Genomic DNA, 19,606 nt, shown 5'->3' with positions numbered 1-19,606 from the left:
GGCGCGACTCCAGTCCCCCGGTCACCGCTGCTCTGTCTGCGCTCTGGTCTCCAGGTCCGGCATGCCTCACTTCTTCTAGCCCGGCAGGAAGTTTAAACAGTAGAGGGCGCTCTACTGTTTAAACTTCCTGCCGGGCTAGAAGAAGTGAGGCATGCCGGACCTGGAGACCAGAGCGCAGACAGAGCAGCGGTGACCGGGAGACTGCAGTCGCGCCGGCGGAGCAGGTAATGTATGCGGGCTCTATTGCGTCGGTCGTCGGGCACTCGAACGCCGCTAGCGATGCGCTCTATACCCGCGGGCGATCGACGGTTATTTTCCGCACGGCACGATCGACGGGATCGGACGAAATGGATCGAAATTCGGCGTGTAGCGTGAACGATTGGCAGCAGATTCGATCCCAGTGATCGAATCTGCTGTCGAAACGGGCGCAAATCGGGCCAGTGTATGGCCTGCTTAAGGCTGTGGACCAGACCACCTATGGGCACGTTTACACTAGACGCTGCATTGCATCAAAACTGAAGCTAATGCATGTCAATGGAGTAGTTTCAATTGCATGCTAATTGTGCAGTGCGACCCCAGAAAAGAATCAGATGCATGCTGCAGATATCCACAGCACACATCCGATTCTCCTAGTCAGTAACGAGTGGCTGCATCCAGTCTTCTGGAAGAAAAATAGAAGTCTCTCTTAGTTGTGGCGTGATGCAATACGATTGAATCAGGGCAGTGGAAATGGGCGTTTAACTTTTTCACCTGCAAAAAAAAAAGGTTTTAGAGCATGATTGAAGAGCAGCTGATTTGTCATGAAACTGGTATTCGTTCATCATCAGCAACACAGAATGTAATCTGGTTCACCGGATGTTCTCTCTGTTTTCAAATAATTAAGCTGGCCATACACTAGGCCGATTACCCGGCGATCGACAGCAGATTCGATCACTGGGATCGAATCTGCTGTCATATCGTTCACGCTAAACGTAAAATTTCAATCTATTTCATCCCGAAATAGATTGATCGCTCTGTGCGGGAAATTACCGTCGATCGCCCGCGGGTAGGGAGCGCATCGCTAGCGGCGTACGATTGACGCGGGTATACATTACCTGAAGCTGGCTCCCTGCATCTTCTCCGCATCACCTCCCAGCTCCAGGCTGGCATCTTCTCCACATCACCTTCCGCATCACGACATCCGTGTATAACTTCCTGTGTCACTGCGGTGACACCGGAAGTACAAATAGAGGACGCTCTATTTGAACTTCCGCTGTCACTGGAGTGACAAAGTTATATGCGGATGCCGGATGTCGTGATGCGGAGAAGATGCCAACCGGGAGGCGGGAGGTGATGCGGAGAAGATGACCAGGCTTCAGGTAATGTATGCGGGGGGGACAGGCGGCAGCTCAGCAGATGGTGAATCGGTTTCAGGCTGAAATCGATTCACAATCGGTTTGCAGTAAAGGCAGCGGTACGATCCCTCTCTGAGATTCGATCAGAGAGGGATCTATCTGTTGGTCGAATCTGATGGCAAATCGACCAGTGTATGGTTAATTTTAGGCTAAACAAAATATTGCAACGTAGAAAAAAACCTTTATTAATGTAAACACCCTGACTTTAAGAACAATTAAAATTCCCTGATCATGATTATAATCAAAAAACCCTGCTGTAAAAAGGTATTGTATGTAGTGTAAAGTCAATTGGAGCCCCAGCAAGGGAGGGGAGAGGAGGTTGTCCAGAAACCAAGGTATGTGAAAAAAACGTGCTAGTGCACAAAAAAAATTCTTTCTCTTTCTCCTTTTCTCTTTTTCTTTTTCTCTTCTTTTTCTCTTTTTCTCCTTTTTCTCTATCTATTTATCTATATAATATTCTCAACAAAAGACACACACAAAAAAACTGTGGTGATTAAGAAAAATTCAAATGAAGTGGAGAATATATAGTGAATAAATATTCTGGTATTGCTGGACAGTAAAAATATATGAATTGAATCAATTGTACATACAGCTATGTGTGGACAGTGAAAAAAGATGATGTCTAGCTGTCCCCCTGCTGCAACTCTATTGGTAAGCCTCAGCACTGGATGCACTTTTATCTTTAATATTTGTATATGATATTTTGTATAAATCGCTTTGCACTGATTGCACTTATACTGGTACTGTGTTCTGTGTGATACCTTTTGATTAGCTTGTAGCTACCTATCCATTTGCACTATGTCACTTTACACATAGCCCTTATTCCAAGACACAGCTACACATCATCTTTTTTTCACTGTTGACACATAGCTGTATGTACAATTGATTCAATTCATATATTTTTGCTGTCCATCAATACCAGAATATTTACTATATATTTTCCACTTCATTTGGATTTTTCTTATCACCGCAGTTTTTTTTTTTTTTTTTCTGCACTAGTGTGTTTTTTTTCCACATACGTTGGTTTCTGGACAACCTTCCCCCTCCCCTTTGCTAGGGCTCCAATTGACTTTACACTACATTACCTTTTTACAGCAGGGGTTTTTGATTATAATCATGATCAGGGAATTTTATATGAATTTGAATTGTTCTTAAAGTCGGTGTGTTTACATTGATAAAGGTTTTTTTTCTACGTTGCAATATTTTGTTCAGCCTAATTATTTGAAAACAGATGGGTTCTTTCTCTCCCTTTTGGCGGATCGCTCAAGACCAGTCTTATCAGCTGAACGACGGACTGTACACACGCCCAATTTGACGTCAGGACGACTGAACGATAGGACATCCAAACGACTCGTCGTTTAAAAAAATCCGACGTGTGTATGGGCCTTAAATCTGATATACCACTGCTATGCTGACGACACCCAGATATTTGTCATTGAAACTCGACGTTACAGACCCCATTCCAAAAATAAACACATGCTTGCTTAGCTGGTCTTCAGGAGTGGATGAATGAAAACTGGCTTAGACTAAATGCTGACAAAACTGAGGTTCTTGTCATCTGAGGTCAATGTCAAGTAGTTCTACAATCGACACCACTGAGGGTAGGGAACTCGAAACTTACTAGCTCCCACACTGTGCGCAGCTTGGGTTTACTGATTGATGGGGAATTAAAGTGAATGTTTACCGTTTAAAAAAAAAAAAAAAAAAAAGTCAGATACTCAAGGAGAGGGAAGGCTCGGTCCTAATGAGCCTTCCCTCTCCTCTCCCAGTGCCCTGTCCCGCGCAGGATCCACCGTGGCAGTATTCGACCAGTTCGGTCAAATACTGCCACTTCCGCAGCCGAAGGGATGTTTCGGGAGCACTCGGGCTCCCGAGGACGGGGTCGCTCCATAGTACGCATGCGCAAGCACTCTCTATGACGCACTCGCGCATACGTAGTATGGAGCGGCCCGTCTTCGGAAGCCCGAGTGCTACCGAAGACCTCCGAAGTCCCTGCTGTGGCGGACGCGAACGGGGGAGCCAGCGCAGCACCGAGGGCACGGGAGAGAAGAGGGAAGGCTCATTAGGACCGAGCCTTCCCTCTCCTTAGGTGAGTATCTGACTTTTTTATTTTTATAGCGGTACCCATTGGCTTTTAACTTCAGCAATCAAATTTCAGCTGATGTGAAACATTCCTCCTTTCAGCTGTGGAATATTACAAAAATTAATGCGCCTCATACTTTTAGAACATCTTCCAACCATAGTTCATGTCTTCATCACTGGACTATTGCAATGTTTTGTATGCAGGCCTTCCAAATAAAGACCTGTACTGCCTGCAGCTAGTACAGAATGCTGCAGCAAGGCTGTTAACAATCCAACCCTGCCATTGCCACAAAACATCAATCCTTTGCTCAGTTTACTGGCTACCCATAAAAAGAATGATCCTTTTTTTCAAAATTGGCATGCTATCATTCAAATCCTTACACGACCTAGGCCCTGGGTACCTGAAGGATTTGTAACTGCTTTACACCTCCTACAAGCTCAGATCAAAAGGATTCAATAACTTGGCCACCCCCAGATTCCAACTAAAAACCTTTTGGATGCAGAGCTTTTCTTTCATTCTGCCCCTATTCTAAAGAATGCTTTGCCAAACTTAATCAAGACTGCTCCAACCCTGCACACATTTAAATAAAAACTGAAAAGCCACCTGTTAAGTCTGGCATTTATGATCACATACCTTTTTCGCCTGTACACATCACTATGTACTGCTCTGAGACAAGTTTATGCTCTTTATGTTCTACAGTAGAAAAGCGCTTTACAAATGTGTTGTTGTGATCTTTTTTGAAGGATTATCTGGCAATTTATTTCTACAAATGTACAGTGGGATGCGAATGTTTGGGCAACCTTGTTAATCATCAAGATTTTCCTGTATAAATCGTTGGTTGTTAAAATAAAAAAGTCAGTTAAATATATCATATAAGAGGCACACAGTGAAATTTGAGAAGTGAAATGAACTTTATTGGACTTGCAGAAAGTGCGCAATAATTGTTTAAATAAAATTAGGCAGGTGCATAAATTTGGGCACTGTTGTCATTTGTTGTCATCAATTATGAGAAGTATGAGAGTATTTAAAGTGGAACTGTAAATTCGTTAAAGGCAAACAGTTTCTCTTACCTGGGGCTTCCCAAAGCCCCCAGCAGCTGTCCTGTGCCCTCGCTGGTCCTGCCCGACCTACTTTCATTACCGCCGACTTACAAGTCGACGGCAACTGCGCCTGTGCGCCCCGGGCAATGCGACGCTTTCTTCGCGTTCCCACCTGCTAGAGCAGCTATAGCGGGCGGGAACGCTATGAAAGCGTCGCATTGCCTGGGGTGCGCAGGCGCAGTTGCAAGTCGGTGGTAATTAAAGTAGCTCCCGCGGCAGAATGGAAGCTCGGGCAGGACCGGCGAGGGCACAGGACGGCTGCTGGGGGCTTCGGGAAGCCCCAGGTAAGTGAAACTGTTTGCTTAACGAATTTACAGTTCCGCGTTAAGTGGGTCAATTGTAAGTTTCCCTCTTTTAATTTTCTCTGAAGTGTAGCAACATGGGGGTCTCAAAACAACTCTCATATGACCTGAAAAAAAAGATTGTTCACCATCATGGTTTAGGGGAAGGATACTGAAAGTTGTCTCAGAGATTTCAGCTGTCCGTTTCCACAGTTAGGAACATATTGAGGAAAAGGAAGAGCACAGGCTCAGTTCAAGTTAAGGCTCGAAGTGGCAGACAAAAAAAAAATCTCGGATAGACAGAAGCGACGAATGGTGAGAACAGTCAGTCAACCCACAGACAAGCACCGAAGACCTACATCATCTTGCTACAGATGGAGTCACTGTGCATCGTTCAACCATCGGCGTACTTTACACAAGGAGATGCTGTATGCGAGAGTAATGCAAAGGAAGCCTTTTCTCCGCCCACAGCACAAACAGAGCCGCTTGAGGTATGCTAACGCACATTTGGACAAGCCAGCTTCATTTTGGAATAAGGGGCTGTCGACTGATGAAACTAAAATTGAGTTATTTGGGCTTACAAGGGGCTTTATGCATGGAAGAAAAATAACACCGCATTCCAAGAAAAGCACCTGCTACCTATAGTAAAATATGGTGGTGGTTCCATCATGCTATGGGGCTGTGTGGCCAGTACAGGGACTGGAAATCTTGTCAAAGTTGAGGAACGCATGGAATCCACTCCGTATCAGCAGATTCTGTAGACCAATGTCCAGAAATCGGTGACAAAGCTCAGTGACAACCCTAAACACTGCTCAAAATCCAGTAAGGCATTCATGCAGAGGAACAAGTACAACGTTAGAGACAACCAATAATGACCGCCTCTGCTGATAATTTAGCAGCCCCTGACTCCTATCTGCTGCCTGGCCAGTGATCCGCCAAGCAGATCAATTCAGCTGAGCAGTGGCCTATATCTTTATTCTCCTCACCTGCCCCGTGATGTCATGCCTGCACCAGCCCACCACCCCCACATTGCACCAGAAAGTGTTGCTAGCCTGCAGGCCATCCGTGTAGAGTACGTCATGAGTGTTTGCAGGAACCATCAACTTAACCTCTTTCCATGACTACAGTATATCTACGTCCTCTGACTTCATCCAAGCCACGAGGACGTAGATATACGATTTGTAGTTAAAGCAGTGCTGTGGACGATTGGGCGTGATCCCGTCACAACCTGCTTCTGAACTAATTGGTGAAGGGGCTCCTGTGTTTACTTAAGCCAATTAGTGAACCTGCCCAGTCTACCCCCCCCCCCCCACACACACACACACACACACACACATGGAGGAATAGTTACATAGGTTGAAAAAAGACATCCGTCCAACAAGAAAAAATAAATAACATAATAATAATTTAAAACAAAGATTGGCCGTAGCCAATTGCAGTGGTCATGCTTCCCTCCCCATGTAAAGATATTTGATCAGATCCTAAAACTGGGGGGCACAGCTGGCTATACGGGGGAGAGGGGTTGTAATCATGGTGGTACAAGGACATGGGGACAGAAGAGGACACGGGGACAATGATTGAGGGAGAACTTCTTCAAGACGCTCCTGGAACATGGACACTCCAGGTTTAGTATGTACAAAAATTTTTTCCCTGTTCCCCCCCCCCCCCCCTTCTAAAGCTAGGTGCGTCTAATATTCCAGAGCGTCTTATATTTCGAAAAGTACGGTAAACTTTTCCTTGCTCTGCCAGAGCCAAATGGCAGAAGTAATTAACTTGGTTTCAGAGCCAGCTTCAAATGATGCGATTAACTTGTGTTCAAGTACCCCTGCTGTGTAGCTAGCCGTAAATCATTACCCTACTCTGACAGATATCATAAACCAAGATTTCTTAAAAGAACACTGTCCCCAACATTCACACCTTGCTCCCAAGCTGAGAGGAACTTGGCTATCCAAACTGTTGCTTTCACTAGGGGAAGCTGACCCAAGAATTAATAAATTGCATATTTTCTTCATTTTTCATGGGTTGGGAAGCTTTTGTGTTGTCCAGCTTTACCCAGGTTGTCGAGCTCAGTCTGTTACCTGTACTGAGACGGTTCTGGACAAACTGGACTTCCGAACCTGGAGAAATGCAGGCCTGAAGTAGCACTGAAATAATACTCATGTAATAACCCTCATTTCTCCTATCAGCATTACCTTCAATTTCCAGCACAAAATCGATAATTTTATTTTACCGATTGTACATACATTTGAGATTGTATCATATATGGTCACACCAACCAATCTTAAAGTTTTATTGTGCTCACAGTGCATTAGCCTCCAGGATGAGACCTTTATGCCAACTGTGGCATAATATGACAGGATTGACGGGTGTTTGTCACAGTAAGAGTGAAACGTGGAATACATCACCACAGGAAGTAGTTATGGCACAGTCTATATATTGACACCACTGTGTACGATTATCTTAATCGTTTAATTCTTTGTTGTGTCCATGGTTTGAATCCTAGTTTATCCATGAATTATAACTTTATATATGTTATATGGAAATTTAGAGATAATCTTAATATAAAGCTATGTACCAGTAGTATTTGTCTAAATTTAACATAATCATTCATCCACATACAGTACATCATCTTTGCACCAGGTTCCCACTTAAGGGGCCCATACACCAAACGATTTTCCCGCCGATATACAGCAGATTCGATCACTGTGATTGAATCTGCTGTGAAATCGTTGCACAAAAGCTGACAGAACAATCGATTTCCGTCCAAAATCAATCGTTCCTGTCGATCCCGAGATTTTGCTCGACCGCCGGCGGGTCGGGAGTGCGTCGATATCGGCGTTCGAATGCCCGACGACCGACTCTAGCGGCAATACATTACCTGCTCCGGCCGGCGTGACTCCCCCGGTCTCCGCTGTCTTCTTCTCCGCGCTGGTCTCCGGGTCTGGCTGGCTTGGCTTCACTGAACTTCCTGTCCTGGCATGAAGTTTAAACAGTAGAGCGCCCTCTACTGTTTATACTTCCCCCAGCAGGAAGTTCAGTGAAGCCAAGCCAGCCGGACCTGGAGACCAGCGCAGAGAAGAAGACAGCGGAGACTGGGGGAGTCGCACCGGCCGGGGCAGGAAATGTATGCAGGGGGGGCGGCAGCTTCACAGATTATGATCGGTTTCATGCTGAAATCGATTCACAATCTGTGTGCAGTAAAGGCAGCCATACGATCCCTCTCTGATCAGATTCGATCAGAGAGGGATCTATCTGTTGGTTGATCTGATGGCAAATCGACCAGTGTATAGCTACCTTTACTTATTTTTGCTTCTGTTCCTTTTCCAGCTACCTTAAAGCTGAATATAACCCTGCATTTCAACTTTGCTCTAAAACATTTACAGCATATTATAGGCAACCAGCCTTTGTTTTTACTAGACCAGGATTGGAAGGGTTACACACAGAGCTTTAAAGTTCCATGGATAGAAATGCTGCCGCAGCTGAAGTTTAGATAGATACATTTAAGTAAACACAATGTAACAAGTGTGGAATGTGACACACACTCACTGACTGTGCAGGAGCTGGAGGACTGCCAGAGAGTGTGTAACATTAACCACTTGTTACATTGTGTTTACTTAAATGTATCTATCTAAACTTCGGATGCGTCTGCATTTCTATCCACTAACTTTAAAGCTCTGTGTGTAAACCTTCCAATGCTGGTCTAGTAAAAAAAAAAAATGCTGGTTGCATATAATATGCTGTAAATAATGTTTTAGAGCAAAGTTAAAATGCAGGGTGTTATTCCGCTTTAACCTTCAAGCTGATTTATTACTTAAGGTAGCCATACACTGGTCGATTTGCCATCAGATTCGACCAACAGACAGATCCCTATCTGATCGAATCTGATCAGAGAGGGATCGTATGGCTAGCTTTACTGCAAACAGATTGTGAACCGATTTCAGCCTGAAACCGATTCACCATCTGTTGTGGTGGTGCTGCCGCCGCTCCCCCCGCCCACATACATTACCTGCTCCGCTGGTGCGACTGCCCCCGGTTACCGCTCTTCTTCTCCGTTTCCGCTCTGGTCTGCTCTGGTCTCCGGCATGCTTCCCTTCTTCCTGTCTGGGGGAAGTTTAAACAGTAGAGCGCCCTCTACTGTTCAAACTTCCTGCCGGGACAGGAAGAAGGGAAGCATGCCGGAGACAAGAGCGGAGATGGAGAAGAGCGGAGACCCGGGAGGCGCGCCGGTGGAGCAGGTAATGTATGCGGCTCTATTGCGTCGGTCGTCGAGCACTCGAACGCCGCTAGCGATGCGCTCTTTACCCGCGGGCGATCGACGGTTATTTTCCGCACGGCGCGATCGACGGGATCGGACGGAATGGATCGAAATTCGGCAAGTAGCGTGAACGATTGGCAGCAGATTCGATCCCAGTGATCGAATCTGCTGTCGAAACGGGCGCAAATCGGGCCAGTGTATGGCCACCTTTATTGTTTTCTGTTATCTTCAAGAAATCAATGTATTTAACCCAGGCTGTTTATCTGTTTTCAAAGAGATTACACCAGCTTAGTCTCCACCTTTGCAAATAATTGTTGGGGTGAGAATCATCTGTATCCTAGCCCTCAAGCTCCTAGAAATTGTGTTATCCATTTCATGTTGTAGCAGAGGTAATCTTCCAGTTTTGCGTCTTGCATCTATGGCAGTTGGCACAGTTAAATCACTATTTCCACTTTGTGTTGTTCTTAGGAATTCCAAAAATTTACATGGGTTAAGAAAATCTGCAAATATTTGATTGTTAAAAAAAAATTAAATCCTACACCAAATACTTTTTACAATTAGTCCTTTTGAAAGAACTAAAACTTCAATCGTATTTCTAATTTTTTTGAATGGTTTAATTCCTCAGACACCAAGAAGCAAACATGGATTTCTTGTTCGGCCGCCGGAAGACTCCAGAGGAGATGTTAAGGCAGAATCAGCGAGCCCTGACCCGTGCCATGCGGGAGTTGGATCGGGAACGGCAGAAACTGGAACAGCAGGAGAAGAAAGTTATTGCAGATATCAAGAAAATGGCCAAACAGGGACAAATGGTAAGTTTTTAAATGATCTATTATTTAGTTTGCACCTCACCTTCACCTTTTCAAATAAATCTATTCATGTATAAAGCAACTTTTCCCCTAAAGGTGGCCATACATCAGGTAACCTTTTGGCCAATTGACCATCCGATTTGATTATTATAATTGGTATCAGATGAAAATTGGTGCCTCCAAGTGCATGCCCGACTGACAGTGCGTCCAATTTCAGGCCGAAACTGGTCACATATATTGGTCGGACATGCTGCAAGATGTCGGGCCGTCGTGGTTGGTCAGGTGCACGGTGGTAACGGCGAGCAATATCAGGGTGAAACCCCCATCTCTGTTCCTGCAGTGTATGTAATGAACACATTTACACATTACCTGTCCCGTGTCAAATGTCCTTCTAGTTTTCAAATACCCGCTCTTCTATTAGCCTCATACATGCTGCCAGTGCATAACACGCTGAGGTGCGTGTAACGTCACACACCACGCCGCAGCGTGTATGCAGCACACATTACATACATTTATGAATTAGTGGTGGGCTCGAAGAATTCCCCAGAGATTTCATGCTGACATTGAATTGGCCTCTCTCATCAGATTGGATTAGAAAGAGATTTGTCTCTTGGTCGAATTTGCCCATCAAGGCTAGATGTGTGGCTACCTTAAAACAGTGTTAAGTTGTCTGCATTGTTGGCCAAATAAAGGTAAACGGCTACATTAGTCCCAAAAACAATTAAGGAAAAAAAAGGCTTTAACACTTACAGCTTAGAAATTATTCTCAAGAGAACATATGTAGTTGATCAGCAAACATTAGTAAACAGAGGTGCCAAGAAGGATTGAATACACTAAAAACAGTATAAAAAGGAGACAGTGGTGGACTTCCCTCTTCTATGAAAACACTAGGATCTTTGTGCAAAAAATCTACTGGTATTTCTTATTGGACAATAAATTACTTCAGACTCCGACACATTTCAATCCGTTTCTTTAGGCAAAAGAAATAAAAAGATCTGGGATGCATACAAAATGAAATGAACAACAAAATCCAAGACACGTAAGGGTGAGAGAGCCCTGCCCTTGCGAGCTTACAATGTAAAGGAATGAGGGGGGGAACGAGAGGTGGGGAGGTATGCGGTATATATACAGGCATAGTGCCTTATAAGGTTATCTAGTAAGGAGTAAATCTTGAGAGGTTAAAGGGGAATGGCCTAATTTAGAGCATATGGTTGTTGAAAAAAGCGAGTTTTGAGGGAGCATTTAAAGATTTCAAAGGTTGGAGAGTGACGGATGTGGTGTGGAAGGGCATTCCAGAGGAGGGGCGAGGCACGTGAGAAGTCTTGTATACATGAATGCGAGGAGGTAATTCTAGAGGAGGACAAAAGAAGCTCCTGTGCAGATCTGAGATTGCGGTTGGGTTGGTATCTGGAAAATAGTGAGGAGATGTGGAGAGCTTTGTAGGTTAGGTTTAAGAGTTTAAAACTGGTCCTCTCGGTAATTGGCAGCCAATGAAGAGCTTTACAGAAAGGGGTAGTGGAGGAAGCACGAGAAGAGAGATGGATGAGATGAGCAGCCGAGTTCAGTACAGTTTGGAGGGATGCCAGTCAGTTTGTTGGTGGTCCACCTAGCAATATATTACAATAGTCCAAGCGAGATATATTGAGAGCATGACTAACATTTTAGTAGTGTCCTGTGTGAGAAAAGGTTGGATGCGGGATATTTTTTTGAGTTGGAGTTGACAGGAGCTGGTTAGGTAGTTACTGTGAGGAATAAAAGAGAGAGAGAGAAATCAAATATTACCCTTTTAGCACCGTGGTTTAGGAACTGAAGTTATAGGGGTGTTATCAACATTTGTTATATCAGGCAGAGAGGTGGAAAGATGAATAGTTCTATTTTATTCATATTGAGTTTTAAGAACCGAGACCTCATGAAAGAAGATATAGCAGACAGGCAGTCAGGAACACGTGTGAGGAGGGAGTTAAGGTCTGGGGCCGAGAGGTACAGTTGTGTATCAGCATATAGGTGGTATTGAAAACCATATGAGTTGATTGTTACCAAGGCCGTGCATGTAAATGGAAAAGAGGAGAGGGCCGAGAACAGAGCCTTGAGGTGCCCCCACAGATAAAGGATGTGGAGAGGATGTCTGATCGGAGTAGGAGATGGTGAAAGACCTTAAAGAGAGATAGGATGATATCCAGGAGAGAGCGAGGCCCTTTATGCCTATAGATGAAAGGATCTGTTGGGTGGTCGACAGTATCAAACACTGATGATAGATCAAGAAGGATGGGTATGGAATAATGACCATTGGATTTAGCCACAAGAAGATCATTGGCCACTTTAGTAAGGGCTGTTCCTGTGGAGTGGTTTGCCCGAAAGCCAGACTGGAACTGATCAAGCAGGGAATTAGCAGATAAATACTGGCTTATTTGAGCATGAATATTGGTTTCAGGTAATTTAGATGCGAATGGGAGAAGTGACATTGGGCGGTAGTTGGTGAGCATAGTGAGATTTAGAGATGTTTTTTTAAGTAGTGGTGTTACAATGGCCTTTTTGAGTGAGGACGGAAAAATACCAGTGGAGAGGGATTGGTTAAACAGAACTGTTAGAACCAGGGTTGCTCTCATGAGTAATCAAGAGTGATTACTCGTGATTCAAATGAGGCTTAATTGGCGCAGGTGTGCGGCGGGGATACAAGGGGTTATTTACCCATAATTCCACGGTCCACCCTGCGTTCCAAACATCTTTCATGCGTCCTATTGGTCGCGTTGCAAGCCTCACACGGGCGCACTTCCTCCTTCCGGCTTGAAGGATTAGGTGCGCTGTGGTGAGGCTTGCAACGCGACCAATAGAACGCATGCGAGCTGTTTTGAATGCAGGGCGGACAGCGGAATTATGGGTAAATAACCCCGTGTATCCCCGCCGCACACCTGCGCCAATAAAGCCTCATTTGAATCACGGGTGATTACTTGTGAGAGCAACCCTGGTTAGGACAAGAGTGAGGGATGAGGACAGCTGTGGAATGAGATGGGAGGGGATAGAATCCAAAGAACAGGTGGTTAGGTGAGATTTAGAAATCACGATGTTGTTGCTCCCAATATTCTTAGACAACCTCTGAGGCCCTCACAGAGCAGCTGTATTTGTACTGACATTATATTACACACAGGCGCACTCTATTTAGTCATTAGCACTCATCAGGCAATGTCTATAGGCAACTGACTGCACTCAGATCAAAGGGGGCCGAATAATTGTGCACACACCACTTTGCAGTTATTTATTTGTAAAAAATGTTTGGAATCATGTATGATTTTCGTTCCACTTCTCATGTGTACACCACTTTGTGTTGGTCTTTCATGTGGAATTCCAATAAAATTGATTCATGTTTGTGGCAGTAATATGACAAAATGTGGAAAACTTCAAGGGGGCCCGAATACTTTTGCAACCCACTGTATGTGGTGGAGCGTATGGCCATCAGTGTGAATTGGAGCAGTGGGCCACCGAGACAAACCATTGGAGGTAGTAAGTAAAACAACTTTGGTGGCAACAGAATTGTTGCTGTTGACAGGAATGTTGAAGTCACCCAAATTGATGGTAGGGATTTCAGAGGACTAGAATTGGAGGAGCCATTCAGAGAAGTGAAATAAGAAAATAGAAGCAGGGACTGGAGGGCGGTACATAACTGCGATTTGGAGGTTAGAGGGAGAGTATAGTCAGATTGCATGGACTTCAAAGGATGGGAGAGAAAGAGAAGGAATTGGAGTGAGTGGTAAAGGAGCATGTATCAGAGAGAAGAATGCCCACACCACCTCCATGATTAGAAGTGTGACTAAAGTGGAATCCCCCATATGAGAGGGCAGCAGGTTAGACTGTGTCAAGAGTCAGCCAGGTTTCAGTGGCCCCAAGGAAGGTGAAGGCATTAGAAGTAAAAAGGTCACGAATAAAAGGGAATTTGTTGCAGACTGCGCAAGCATTCCAGAGGGCAGCAGAGATAGATGGAGAGTAGAGTGGTGAAGAGGTATATGAAGTGTGGTTTGCCTTCTTAAAACAGACAAATTTGCGATTATTCAGCTTAAAGTGAACATCTGTGGGTACCCACAATGCACCACTACTGAATATGCAAATTATTTTTTTACATCCCAGAAGCCAAGCTTGCACCCAGGTCTACTGGTTTCTAGCAAGCCTATAGCTTTAGTCCTGTTCAGTGCATGGCAGGGATTTATATGGCTCTATGAGGAATATAAATAAGGTTCAGGCGATCGGGATGTGCCCGTGGGAGGCTGTTAGTGGTGTGACTAGTAGAGACGAGTAAGCTGGCAGAGGGAAGCCTGGGGTTTGGTGAAATGTCGCCTGCAGCAAGAAGGAGGCGGGAGAGAGACAGAAGGAGAGGGGGAAGTTTGGATTTATAGGTGGAATTGCCATGAGACGTAAAATGAGGTTGTAGGAATAGGAACATTTCATGATCAAGCTGCGGAGATAACCGAGGGAGAAATGTACAGCATGTTGCTTATAGCAGGAGGATGTAGTGTGTGTACAGAGATTTGAAAATAGCAGAGGAAAGCAGGGTGATGGTGAAGACCAGGTAAAACATTTTTGCAACTAACCGGGAGTCAGATAAGCAGTCTTGTATCTGTTCCTTCTGGTTCAATTCTGGTCTAATTTTGGTCGATATCTTTGTACTTAGAAAACTGTTATACTTTGAAATACCGGTGCAGAAATCGACCAAGGTCTAATCGACTTAAAGGACTTACGATGCCAAATAAAGAAAAAAAAAAGTTTTGTACCTGCATGAATTTTGAATGCACGGAGGACGCCATCCGCGCCCTCCGTGTAGTTCCGCCGGGTCCCCGCTGCTCAATGTCCCCCCGGGCCGGCTCCCAACCCCACAGCCCGGGTCGGGCTCTCATGCCTCCTCAAAAATGGCCGCTGGATGTTGCCGCGGCTGCGCAGTCCACATAGACACGAGTGTGGCTGCGCAGCTCTAGGGCCCCCCGATCCACGCTACAGGCTGTCTCCTGTGCGTGGATCGGGGGGGCCTTAGATCTGCTCAGTCGCACTTGGGTCTATGTGGACTGTGGACTCGGAAGTCCTTTAACTCATTTGTATAGTAAATGCTCCTTGCCTCTTGCTTTAGCAGACCTGATTGCAGCTGACTGACTGACTACAGGTGTGAGACTGAGCTCAGCCTGCAGCGGATCCAAGCAGATTTAAACTCCGGTAAATAAATAGGAAGCAGCACTATATCATATCAATTGCAATAGTATTTTGATTGTACTATGGATTAATTACCGTATTTCGCGCCATATAAGGCGCACCTAGGTTTAGAGAGCAAAAACCAGGGGAAAAAATATAAACTAAACCTGGTGCGTCCATATTTCAGGAGGCGTCTTGTACGTGGGGTTTCCTGCTTTCTCCCCATGTGTCCGCCTGTCTCCCCCTAACTGTCCGCCTGTCTCCCCCTAACTGTCCGCCTGTCTCCCCCTAACTGTCCGCCTGTCTCCCCCAAGTGTCAGCCTGTCTCCCCCAAGTGTCAGCCTGTCTCCCCCAAGTGTCCTCCTCCATTCTGTGTCCCGCTGTGAGGTGTCCCCACGCCCCCCGCTTGTCTTTCCCCCCTCCTGTGTCGCCGGGGTCCCCCCCCCATGTAAGAAGCGGCAGAAGCTTACCTCCTCCATCTTGCCCGCGGCGATTGAAGACATCCGGCTCCTGTGTGCGGCTTCCTCTAGTGCCGGCTTGTAATGACGCGTCAACAATTACGCGTCATTACAAGCCGGCACTAGAGGAAGCCGCACACAGGAGCCGGATGTCTTCAATCGCCGCGGGCAAGATGGAGGAGGCAAGCTTCTGCCGCTTCTTACATGGGGGGGACCCAGCGACACAGGAGGGGGGAATAGACAAGCGGGGGCAAGGGGGAACGCAGACACACAGGCAAGGCAGGGACACCCCGATGACGGCGGGTCAGTGGTTCGTGTCGGCGGGTGTCCATAAGTCGGGGATTCCCAGCCTTTGCCGTATAAGATGCAGGGACTTTTTCTCCCCATTTTTGGGGGAGAAAAAGTGCGTCTTATATGGCGGAAAATACGGTAGGTCTATCTATTGATAGATAAATCCTATACCATCTGATAAATAGTAAAGAAAGTACATGGATATTTGATATCCTAAAACCATAAATTATCATCCAATTTATAAATATTATATATGCCATAAATATTGAAATTAATAAATACTGATTATGCATACAACCATCCTACCTAATAATAGGCAAGTGTCCCTGCGTCTGTACTTGTGTCAGTGCTTTTTAGCGTGTGCAGGGACAAGACGCAGAGACAGTGCCGAGAGCCGGAGGAGGACGGGGCGGCGTACGGCGGATTTCTGACAGACCTAGCCCGTTTTGGGCTAAGGTCACTAGTAAATAATAATTAGTTGATGTATAAATATTATAGATGCTGTAAATATAAATTAAACCATACTGCTTATGCATAAGCAGTATTTATTCATTTGCATATTTATGGCATCTATTATATTTATAAATCGGCTGATTATGGTTTTATTTTTTTCTTCTTCAAACTAAGAATTTTTATAAAATTTTTAAAGAAAATTACACATTACAGCATTACTGTAGGTATATCAATCATATAATTAGAACAGAAAAAATCAATACATTGTAAATCAATATTGTGACTATGGACCAACTTTGTAACTAACCGTGATCTTGTGAAACCTGGTTTAAGACAAAATCGCCACATCTGACTAAGCCAACAAGTATCGATAAAGTAATTACCATGCTAACCAATACAGGGACAACTGCACAAAGTTTAAAAAAAGAAAAATTGTTCAATAAAGGAACAGAACAACAGAAATATAACCTGTGTACTTCTTTGATTAGAAGGTCAAATATAGAAGATATCTGTACATGTGATGCTGTCAAATGAGTTGTGCCAGTATTTGTTTGCCAAAGGGAGTCATATTGATATATGGCACACGCATGATTGTTTCTCAGTCTAACAGCTTTTTTTTTTTTCATTTGCTGTATATGAGGTATCTCTATGGACTTCAAGTTAGAAAATAAATGCCTAGCTGCTGCCAGAATGTGGAATGCTACAAGTCTGTTCCAGTCTTAGGCCTGGAACCCACTGAAAGCCGCAAACGCAAAACGCAACCGCTAGCGTTTTGTCTGAGCGGTTTGCAAGCGGATTCATGCGCGTTTTTGGTCGTGTTTTGCAACATTGTATTTTTTTCCCCAGCGGGTGCCTAGCGTTTTGCGTTTTGCGTTTTTATCCTGATTGGTCCTGTGAATTATTTTTCATTTTGTTAGTGTGCTGAACCGCAAAACGCTAGCAAAACCGCTCAGTTTAGGTTTTGCTGAGCGTTTCCGCTAGCGGTTCAATACTTTACATTGAAGCGCTAACGCTCCCAAAATGCTGCACGTCCTGCGTTTGCGTTTCTGAGAAACGCAAACGCTCCTGTGGAAGTTGCCCCATCCATTAACATTAGCCCAGCGTTTTGGCAAACTGCTAGCGTATCGCAGTGCTGCCAAAACGCTGCCAAAAGCGCTCCTGTGGGTTCCAGCCCTAACAGTGGTTTGCAAAAGTATTCGGCCCCCTTGAAGTTACTATCCACATTTTGTCATATTACTGCCACAAACATGAATCGATTTTATTGGAATTCCATGTGAAAGACCAATACAAAGTGGTGTACACGTGAGAAGTGGAATGAAAATCATACATGTTTCCAAACATTTTTTACAAATAAATAACGGCAAAGTGGGGTGTGCATAATTATTCAGCCCCCTTTGGTCTGAGTGCAGTCAGTTGCCCATAGACATTGCCTGATGAGTGCTAATCAGGGGTCTAGTCCTGGGTAAAGAGGTGAGTGGACTGGAAAACCCCTGTGCCGCACATAGCGCGGTATGCCAAAAAATGGGCGTGATCAAGCGTAGCGTGGGCATGGTCATGGGTGGGGCCAAATATACATGACCTTAGCAGTGACGTAAAAGGTCTTCCGGGGAATTTTGAGCTCTGCCGTAGTGTATCCCCCAAAAATAGATGTAATCTGACAGCATTTCACCAAGAAGACACATAATCTGGTAGAAGTTCCTCCAAAATACAGATAATATGGCAGTGGTTCCCCCAAAATAGACAATGTGGCAGCAGCAGTTCCCCCAACATACACATAATTTGGAAGCAATTCCCCAAAATACGCGAAACCTGGCAGCGGATCACCCAAAATACACGTAACACCCAAAATACATATAATCTAGCAGCAGTGGTCCCCCAAACATACACAATCTGGCAGCAGTTCCCCAAAATACACATAATCTGGCAGCAGCCGTTCCCCTAACATACACATAATCTGGCAGCTGTTCCCCAAAATACATAACAGCAGTTCTACAAAAATGCAGATAATCTGACAGCAGTTCCCCCAAAATAGGTACCCCCAACATAGGTAGCCAGGTCTATTGGCTATGTGCGGTCGGCAAGTGGTTAACGTCGCCGGGAACTTGTGCAGAAGCAGGATAAGCCATACCGGCTGTATCCTGCGCCCAAGTCTCCCGGCGGTGATTCGTCTCTTATGCTCTTGTAGCCCCCTGGAGTCTTCCTTTGCCCACAATGCCGATCCGACTCCTTCTGGCAAGCAGCGCTGATCCCCGCAAAGCTGGCCAGTCGGCAGCTGCGGTGCAGTCCCGAGCCATGCGCAGCCTGATTGTGCTCTTGCGGCAGGGAGTGCTCTGTGTGATGTCCGCATACATGCGCAGAACACTCCCAGCTGCGGGAGCGCAGTGGGGAGGCACGTTGCCAGCCAACAATTGGGGGGGGGGGGGGGGGGTGTCACCGCTGCCCACCGGAGGGACTCTGACCATCATTGCGGGTACAGGATGACTCCAGGAGGCTGCAAGAAGCCCCAGGTAAGTTTAACTAATTTTTTTAATTGGACTTAAAGGGGAACTTCAGCCTAAACAAACATACGATCGTCAAGTTACATTAGTTATGTTAATTAGAATAGATAGGTAATATAATCTCTTACCCACCCTGTTTTAAAAGAAAAGGCAAATGTTTGTGATTCATGGGGGCTGCCATCTTGAAAGGAGGTGACCAGGAGCAGGAGACACAGTTCCAGTTGTCCTGTGTCCTGATTACCCCTCCCAGCTGCACACGCTAGGCTTCAAATGTCAAATTCAAAATGTAAAAAAAAAAAAATTGCACCAAAACAGCAGAATGAGAACAACAAAATCAGAAATCCCATCATGCTTTGCACAGCATCAGGGGAAAAAAGCCCGGGCAGTTTTCTTCTGTGCAGCTAAAAATGAGGCTTGTATAAGAGAAAAAAAAGTTCTGAAGCTGTGAAACTGTTAAAGAAACACCAAGCCTTTTCAGTGCTGCTGAGTCGATTTTTAGTCTGGAGGTTCACTTTAAGCTTTCCTTTAAATCCATTTATTTGATATAATTAATTGGAAATTGACTTTAAAGAGGACCTCCAGAGTGAAAATTAAAATCTGGCAGCCTGCAAGTAAAGGAAAGTTATATTTACCCGCAAAGTGTTGTCCCGCAATGAAGTCCGTGCATCACCCGACTTCCGGCGCCTTGCCCCGCCTCCTCTCCCCGGAGAAAAACGCCAAGCTATTTACTGTATTTTCTCTATGGAGAAAGGAGGCGGGGCCAGGCGCTGGCAGTCGGGTGATGCAGGGACTTTATTTGCAGGCTGCTGGATTTTCAT

The 19,606-nt window shown here is 45.2% G+C and overlaps 1 protein-coding gene across 2 annotated transcripts in view; it reads left to right on the top strand.

The window, feature by feature from the left end:
* Positions 1–19,606, top strand: part of CHMP2A (charged multivesicular body protein 2A) — a 201,347-nt gene that overhangs the window by 35,363 nt on the left and 146,378 nt on the right. For both annotated transcript variants that reach the window (XM_068240246.1, XM_068240247.1), the window contains exon 2: positions 9,739–9,922. In XM_068240246.1, coding sequence (XP_068096347.1) covers positions 9,755–9,922 — 168 coding nt within the window. In that variant the 5' untranslated portion in view covers positions 9,739–9,754. The remainder of the gene's footprint in view (positions 1–9,738; positions 9,923–19,606) is intronic.

Source organism: Hyperolius riggenbachi, chromosome 6 (assembly GCF_040937935.1).
Source record: "Hyperolius riggenbachi isolate aHypRig1 chromosome 6, aHypRig1.pri, whole genome shotgun sequence".
NCBI classification, from domain to species: domain Eukaryota; kingdom Metazoa; phylum Chordata; class Amphibia; order Anura; family Hyperoliidae; genus Hyperolius; species Hyperolius riggenbachi.
The sequence above is the reverse complement of the archived record's forward strand: the minus strand, read 5'-3'. Positions and strand labels throughout refer to the sequence as shown.